Source organism: Lactuca saligna, chromosome 9 (assembly GCF_052625555.1).
Source record: "Lactuca saligna cultivar CGN05327 chromosome 9, ASM5262555v1, whole genome shotgun sequence".
Lineage (NCBI taxonomy): Eukaryota > Viridiplantae > Streptophyta > Magnoliopsida > Asterales > Asteraceae > Lactuca > Lactuca saligna.
In genome coordinates, this window is record NC_136425.1 from 94,001,715 (window position 1) to 94,011,138 (window position 9,424).

A 9,424-nucleotide genomic window follows, 5' to 3' on the forward strand; every position below is an offset into this window, starting at 1 on the left:
TTTAGAACTTTTAAACTACACACACTTATGAACAGATATTGGATTTCTAAAGATAAACATATAAAATAGTCGAGTCTTGGTAGAAGACTACTTTTATACTAGTAGAAAATATTGGATTTTCTAGAAAATTTCAAACATGTACAAACCATTTTATTCAGTTTTATACAAATGTAGAACAATTTCAAACGTTGTCTTCATACTTATACAAATAATTACATTGAACAATTTCAAACGTTGTCTTCATACTTATACGAACAATTACATTGATTAATTCCAAACGTTTTCTTCATACTTATACGAATAATTACACTGAACAATTTAAAACATTTTCTTCATACTTATACGAATAATTACATTGAACAATTTCAAACATTTTCTTTATACTTATACAAACGATGACATTAGATACTTATGAACTCACCAACTTAAATGCTGACCTACACTTTCAAAATAACTTGTATTCTCAGGTCACCAGTAGACATGTACAATGACCAGGTTTTGCGAAGACGGAGCAGTCAAGACTCGTCTTTTATTTTGATTACTTGTTGTAACATCTTATTACTATGAAAGAACACGCATGTATTAAATTATTACTATTAATGAAATGGATGATGTTGTTGCTTGTTTACTACTTTGCATTGTTGTGATACATTACATGACGTCCTCCGCCCCAGAACGTTTCTGCCGTTCCGGTTTTGGGGTGTGACACATTACACCCAACTTTCCAAATTGGTCCCAAACCACTACATGGACTTATTTAAGGCCCAATCATTTATTCTAGTCCAAACATTTGGCATTACGATGGTCTAATATCTTATAATCATCAAATCCTAATTATGACCCATCTATGGCCCAATTTTCCAAATTGGACCCAAGCCTTTCAAATGAGACTTATCCTAAAGCCAAATAATTTCCTTAGTCCACAAACTTGTTCTTGGATAGCCCATCAATAGCCTAATCACCAAAGCCCAACAGAAAGGCCCAACTTAAGGCCCAAACAAAATTAGGGTTTTCACATAAAATGACGATTAGAGTTAAGTGTTCTTACTTAACCCATTAAGGACTTAATCCATTAAGTCCATCACTCCATTAGCCCATTTATATAATATAGTTGGACATAAATCAAAATTCCAGTCTAACAGTCCAAATGCAAGTCCTGACAAATCCAAAATACACATTCCCAAAATTAGGGTTTTCTAAACCCTAATTAGGGTTTCCAACCAAATAAAAAACCAATTAATCCAATAGTTAAGTTTCTACATTAGTTAAAGCCTAATCAAGTCGGGTACCACCTACTACCACCTCGGGCAGTTCTGGTTATGATTATAGGCCCAAAACACGTCAAAACATCCCAAACACTCCAATCACACACAAATGTGTACAACCACCCAAAGTGGCGGCAAAATGGAGATATGAGGTGGCAGCTACCACCTCACGGTGGTGGAGACGAGTCTTTTCGGCCAAAATAACAACATACATACAACAAAATTACCCAAAATAGACACATAATAAAATACACACACACAGCCACCGTTGTGGTGTCCAGTTGTAACATCCCAAAATACAACTCAATTTTTTTTATCATATGTTGAACGTCATATCATAAATCCATACGTCAAATATCTCAAACCATAATAAAATGTCGTGATACAGCTGTATCAAATCAAACTAAGTATCAAAACAATCTCCCAGGACAAAAACTGAAGTTGTGGTGTGTGCGATGCCATCATCCCGAGCTCTTCCCTTTACTTGCGGAAGTACCTGAAACCAAAAATGAAACTGTAAGCACGAAGCTTAGTGAGCTCCCCTAAATTACCACATACCATACAAACATAGAACAACTACAGGGCCTTGCCCACTGCATCGGACCGAAGTCCGGAAACTGCATCGGACCGAAGTTCGAAACTAACCAGGGCCTTGCCCTCTGCATCGGATCGAAGTCCGGAACTACTGAGGCCTTGCCTCCTGCATCAGACCGAAATCCGGAACTAACTGCATCGGACCGAAGTCCGGAACTGACTGCATCGGACATAAGTCCAGAACTACTGAACATAGCATAGCATAAACATATCAACTAACACAACAACACATACTGCATACTGCTTCGGGCCATAACCCGGAACACATAACACACAAACCTGTTTGAGCCTCGAAGGCGTCAAACATACTAACTACTGCATCGGACCGAGGTCCGGAAACTACTGCTAGCTAAACGGGTCGGCATTGTGGCCTTAGACCCATTCCTACTGGAAGGAAACTCACCTCGTGAACTGGCTGCTGAGTGTATGGCTCTGGAAGCTATCTGCTGCTGCTCCGGTATCTCCCCGGCTACAATTCCTCAAACACACTCAATCAAATACTAATAACTGCATTGGGGTAAAATGACTCTTTTACCCCTGGCTAAAGTCAACTCTCCCGGTCAAAGTCAACTTACAGTTGACCTGACTCGCCGAGTTGGGCCGCCAACTCGCCGAGTCCCTACTCTCACTTCTCGACCCTGTTCGCTGCTACTCGTCGAGTATGGCATCAACTCGACGACTTCCCTTTCGATTCTAGAACTCAGGCTATCTGCATCCGACTCGCCGAGTTGTATGAACAACTCGACGAGTTGTTCTTGAATCTATGAAGATTGCCTTAGACTCGCCGAGTTGTATGAACAACTCGTCCAGTCCCTCCATTACTGAGTCTGACCTCCGGCTCACTGAGTCCATTCTACTACTCACTGGTCCCCACTCGGAATCACTCAAAAGGGGAAAAATCGGGGACTCGCGGCTCGACTCACCGAGTCCGAAGAACGACTCGCCGAGTCGCATGCATGCAGTTCCTAAAAACTCGATTCTGCTTGAATCCAGCGCATATAACTTGTAGATATGGGCTTCTTATGCTGGATTAACACGTAAAGATTCTATCTTTACGTGCCCATAAGCATCCATGAAGATTAAAAGGCTCAAAAGGCATAATAAAGGCTAGATCTAGGGTTCTCATGCAAGGCAACTCGAAAAAGGAAATAGATCAGGGCTCTAAAACTCCTAAATGAATAGATCTAGGGATATCTCAACATCAACAAGGCATCCATACAACTATAAAGCTTGGAAAATACATTAAACTAGCCTTAGAGGTGTTCTAATGGAGGTTTTAAGCACAAAACAGAATAATTTCGAGATATACCTCAATGAACGAATCTTTGCATCATGATCACTTCTACTCTGTCTGAAATCTATAGTTTCGAAATGGTCTGTCTTCCTGACAGTCCACCCATATCGAATCATTGTCGAGTTCACTGTACATATCTCCCAACTGGCTATTCAACTTATGATATTATTTAGTCCAACTGTGAAACAACTTAGTATATACCCCGAATGACAAACAACTCTACACCCGGACCCCAAATCACTGAAACTGCTCTAACTCATTTTGCTGCCACATAACTGCTTTCCTCAAGAACAATCGGGACCTCACTGATCCCAGCTTGTTTGCCAACTATCCACAACACTGAACACCTACCCGATTGCTGAGCCAAAATACACATACATAACAGCCTCGTATCATATACGATCACCAACTACCCATCTTTTCTTGATTCCAACATATCGAAGCTCTGTTACAGATAGATACAACTTGAGACAATGAAAACAGATAATAATCTATTACAATTTTTTGACATGTTTTTCTTTTTAAAAAAGAAATTTACAAACCAAGAAAAAACCAAAAAACTTCATAATAAGTGGAATAGAACATTCGAAACCAACTATTGTTGAGAAACTAAAAAAATAACTATTTTTTAAAAACTAAATAAAATAATCACTAAAGTTACTTTAATTAATATTTCTTAAATTAATAACACATTTAATTAATTAACTAATAAATAACTTTTTAGCCTATATCTCTGTCTTTCCCGTTGGATGCCACCAACATACTTTAAATAATTAGGCATACAACGTGCCCTCATTATAACGGTAACCTGGAAATTTTATGTTTTACTAAATCAAACGACTTTACGCATACTCAGTCCCCTAATCCAACGGTTCTGCATACAGATGATTTGTACTTTGTAGGGCCCAGATTCTTTCTTTCGTGTAAGCATCTAACTCGGTGTCACGCTGGATCTCTTCACGCGGAATCATACGACAATCAAACAAACGGTCGTGATTTCATCTCTCCAAAAACCGACTTACACCCTGTATATAAACCCTCCTCCTCCGTATTCTCTTCCACTTTCATCGTTTCCAAATTTCTCTCCATCTCTCAAACTTTATCTCTATCTACACTCTCACATTACATTCAATCCGTATTCGCTTAAAATTCATAACAATGGCGTCTTCTACTTATGTTATGGTGGTCTTGTTTGCTTTGATTGCTGGATCTGCGTTGGCTCAGTCACCCACTGGATCGCCGATGGTATCACCGACGGCATCTCCGACCGCGTCGCCTCCGTCGCCAGTTACCGCTCCTCCTACGAGCTCTCCGACTTCATCACCGACTGAATCGCCTCTAGCATCTCCACCAGCTCCTCCTACTCGTCTGTCTCCCGGCGGCGCTCCGGTATCGTCTCCTTCCGGCTCACCCGTTCCGACCGCTTCTCCTACTTCACCGCCGAACTCCGCTAGCTTGAACAGACTCGCCGCCGGATCTGTTGCCGTGGTTGCCTTAGCTGCTGCTTTGGTTATGTAGAGATCTGATTTTGTGGAGAGATTTTTCTTGGAGTTTATTATTCTTGTGATACTTTTACTTTTGTTCATTATTTTTAATTCTTATTATTAGTCGGTTGTAGGTTATTATTCCATGTCTATTTTACTACGAGTGCATAGGCTTTGATGATTTTACTGATCATGTTATTATTGTTATATTAATAAATTCTTTCGTTATGATTATTCTCTTTTCAATTATTTTCGTTACATTTTCTATTAGTTGAATACTTGAATTAAAACAAGAAAAAAGCACCTCCAAATGTGCGGAAAATTGTTAAATTATGTTGCATTGTACAATAGACATCTAAATTTTGTAAAATATCCAACAAATAAATTTGGAATTTAGGGTTTAATGCATTGATAACATTTTTATCCTAGTGACTAACTTGATAAATATAATGCGTTTCTTATGGTTACTTTTGTAGTTGATGACGTGGAATATAATGGCAAGGTGAGTTTAGAGGTGGAAAGGTGTCGTTTTGCACTAAAAATAGGGATAGTGGTCGGTCTGGTTTTGGGTTTTCTGGTGGTGTTGTGTCAGGTATGTGTGCGGAGTACAGCTGGACATGATAGAAGCCCATGTGCAAATTGCCTTTATATCTTCACAACATGGAATATTTTTTGTTTTGGATTATTGAGCACTACTTCACTTTATTAAATTTGTGAAATAACGTTATTTATTTATTTGTTTTATGATAACATGTTGCATAGTTTAGATTAAAACAAAATTACGCTGTTAATTAATTAAGTTGAATATACTTGATGAAATGTTTAGTGTTATATTGTTTGGAAAAACAAAAACAAACGATAAAAGTAGGAGTTATTCCATACATTTCTAAGGGTTTTGATTTGTTTGTAGATCCTTCAACACGGTTGAACGAAATATGCTTGAACGTGCTAAATGTTGATTGATTAAGAGGTGAGTTAAATTACCAAAAAGTTTACAAAGTGACTATGACAATGCGGGTTGATCTTAATATTACATCCAAAAAATCAGGAGATTTAATAAAATTCTAATTGCAAGGATTATAGGTTTATAAGTTTGTAATTTAATTATATTTCACTCAAACTTTGGTTTATAAGAATCATATTACGGTATATATTTTGTGGAAAATTTTAGACATATGGTCCAATTAAATATTCGAGTGCTTAAACCTTTATATAAGTGCTGTATGTGGTAATAGATGATGTGATGAAGTTTTGTAAGACTACGATGCGAACGGTGAAGTTTCTTCATGATGCATCTTAATCACTATTCATGGTCGTCATTTTTTCATGTTTGTCATTACTTAGAGGCTATATGGTAGCATCTTAACTTTTAATATCTAAATTTTTAAGAGGACTGAATTTTTAAAATGATCTGAATTTTTAACATCCTGATTGGTTGGATCCTCTGAATTGTAATATGAATGATAAAAATGACAATTTTACCTTTCTATAGTATTGTGTTATGCTAAAATATAAATGCATAAGTGATAAAAATTACAAATGATCATAAATAACCAAATTAAACATAATTTCTTTCAAATTCACTTCTTTCAACCCATACAAACATATACATCATACAACTAAATTAAACATCAACTCTTTCAAATTCACTTCTTTCAATCCATGGAAACAATTTAAACCAAAATTCTTCCAAAATCACTTCTTTGAATCCATAGAAACATAAATATCATATTCTTTCAATCATGGAAACATAAAAATTGTAATTGAGCTTCAAATCTAATGAACTAATGATTCAATAAACAGTAAAAACTTAACCCCAACAACTGCTAATTTGAATGAGTTTCAAAACGTGGTGGTGCCTTTGATCTCAACTTCTCTGCTTGGTCATACAAATTGTAATTAAGATAAGTACAAAGTAGTCGGTTCATGTTTCGTGTGCATCATAAAATTTCAAATTTCATAAATCACACCACCAATAATGATCACAACAACAATTATAATAAACAAATATGAGAGCCAATTTCATGACATGATCAAACAGACAATGATAGAGATCAAAATTTGAGAGATTATTACGATGTAAAATGGAATGAGTCGTATGTGAAACCGATTTAGAAGGAGCTGTTGGAACCCAATTCAGGGCAAGAACCAACTTTTCATGATTTTTAAGGGAAATCTCGATGAGATTTCACGGAGGTAGAGGGTGTCGTTGGCGGCGGGACTGGTGGAGGCAAAGGCACCGACGATGGCTGAGGGTTGCAGGTCCGACCAGCAGTTGAAGGGAGAAGGTCTAAAGAGCCGTCACTGGTGATGGCGGAGGGTGGATGTCGCAGGTGGGTCTCACACAAGATGTTTCACCGAGGGTCTCACCGGAATAGAATGGAAGCACATTAGGGCAAAGGAGCAAGAAGACGATGTCGGCGTTTTGTTGGAGAGGGGAGGGAGGGAAATCGTGAGAAAGAGTAGAAGGAGCAGATTCATGGGTAAAAAAAAAAGGAAGAAGTGTCCCTTATTTCTTTTCTGACTTACTTAAAAAAAAACTAATTAAATGATCTTTTAAAACGAACATAATAAGTTCGTTGAATTAAAACAATAGTTTTCGTTCCAAAAACAACATATATCTAAGGCCCTGTTTGTTTACCTCTTAATTGAAAAATTAAGAGGTATCCTCTTAAAAATTCATATATAACTTGTTTGATAGTCTCTTATCTGCCTCTTAATCTTTTAAAAGGCTCTTAATGCGTTAAAATGCACGTTCATTCTTTAGTTTTAAAAATTAACTTGAATCATTCTTATATAATTTTTTTTTCACTCGATCGTCCTGTTAACATAAAATGTCTATTTTGCAATCAACAATTTCTTTTTCAAGTTTATATTAATTAGAAAAGGACACGAGACTCCACCGCTTTTGGACTATGTCATAGAAGTTGAAAATCGGCAAACTTTAAAAGATGTGTTGAAAGTGTAAATCGCCACAAATAATGGAGAATGCCAACAACTCCTAAAATTAGATGTCAAAAGTGTACAACCAAAATAAGGAACATTGACTGAGAAAGACAAAAAATATTGTGGTTTTAGTGTGAAAGTTGCCAAAATTAGAAAAATATGGTGACAAAGGTCTAAAGGAGTTGTTTTTTGTGTTTTTATGTCAAAATGCAAAAGTTTTGACTTCAAGGTTGAAAAGTGTCAAAGTAACTAAAAATTTATGGCAAAAACATCAAAATATAAAAGTTTAGACTGTAAGGACGAAAAGTGTCAAAATCACTAAAGATTTGTGGCAAAAACCTAAAGATACAAAAAATTAATCAAAACTTAAAAATGTAAAAGTTTTTACTTCGAGGACGAAAAGTGTCGAATTTAGCAAACATTTGTGGCAAAAACCTAAACCCAAAAAGATTACACTTCCTAAGGAAACCTAAAATTAGTATACATATAAATTGTTTACTATTCTCTAATCTTTTTTTTTTAAAGAGAAAATAAAACAAAAATCCATACACACCCACCAACCCCTTCCATTCCCATTCTCTTTCCCCAGCTTCGTTTCCCTCAATCTCACTCTTCCCTCTTCTCCTCCTTCAATCCGACAACCCTAGCTGGACAACTGTCGTCACTGCTTTTCTTCCAAACGTTTTCTGCTAATCCCGATCTGTCACAATGATAAAAATCGAAGGTCATCTTCGTGGTAAGCGTTCTTCAAATTGTTTGAAGACGAAAGTCGGGGCTTTGATACTCTCATTCGATGGTCAACGATGAAAGGGTACTGTTCATCGTCTTTAACAATGATGATTTCAGTGTTAGCTCAAATATCAAGCCATTTTTGGCATTCCATGTTTGTTGTCATTAAACAAATTTGTTGGTGCTTCCAGAAGACTTGACCTTTGTCCCTGATATTGTATCATTTCCCTCAAAGCTTCCAACATTTTGCTTCCTATCTCTGTTTACAATGCATAATAGTTAAACAAGCAACAACATCATCCATTGCATTAATAGTATAGTTTATACATGTGTTCTGTGTATAGTTTGTAAGACACCAAGAATATATATAATCAAAATAAAAGACAAGTCTTGAATAAGCATTGTCTTCTCAATATCTGGTCCTGTACCTGTCTACTGATGACCTGAGAATACAAGTTATTTGGAAAGAGTAGATCAACATTTAAGCTGGTGAGTTCATACATATATATTAGTGTCAAAAGTTAGTATCTGTTTCATGAAAATGTTTGTAAGTGTTTTGATGTAAATGTTTGTATACTTCCTAGAAAATCCTATATTTTCTACTGAAAGTAGTCTTCTACCAAGACTCAACTGTTTTGTATGTTTGCTTCTCTTTAAAGAATGATGTAAGATGTATGTTTGTACTTGTAATAGTATAAATGTCAGTTTTTAATATTTGTAAAACTATCTTTACACGAAAAATAGTATGCATTTCTTATGTGAGCAAATCACTGTATGAATGTAACGGAAAATAAAAGAAAGTGCACAGTAGTGTTGTATAAAGTAACTACTGAAGTACTAACTACCTTAAAACCATTTAGTTATATTAAGGTAAAATGTGATGATTGACTAGTATAAAACACGACTGTCCAAAGACATCGAAATGGTATGGTATTTGTCACTCGTAGACCTGCAGGTCCCACTGTAGATAGCAGCAAGGTGTAGGATGGTCAATTCCGTATAGATCTATACACAAACGTACGCTCTCCCTCCAGGAGACTCTGGTTACAAAACGTGACACATCATGTATATTGTTACGCCATGAAATAGTGGTTTCACACTATTGTTATCTT

At 36.3% G+C, this 9,424-nt stretch overlaps 1 protein-coding gene across 1 annotated transcript; it reads left to right on the top strand.

The window, feature by feature from the left end:
- Positions 1-4,197: 4,197 nt before the first annotated feature.
- On the top strand, positions 4,198-4,871 carry LOC145018703 (uncharacterized). Its single transcript, XM_078976560.1, has one exon. It carries the CDS (start codon positions 4,312-4,314, stop codon positions 4,669-4,671), a length of 360 nt encoding a protein of 119 aa, XP_078832686.1. The 5' UTR covers positions 4,198-4,311; the 3' UTR covers positions 4,672-4,871.
- Positions 4,872-9,424: the final 4,553 nt, after the last annotated feature.

Bases quoted from the DNA above. Each gene is read 5' to 3' on its own strand.
- LOC145018703 (XM_078976560.1), top strand. From the start codon at position 4,312: ATGGCGTCTTCTACTTATGTTATGGTGGTCTTGTTTGCTTTGATTGCT.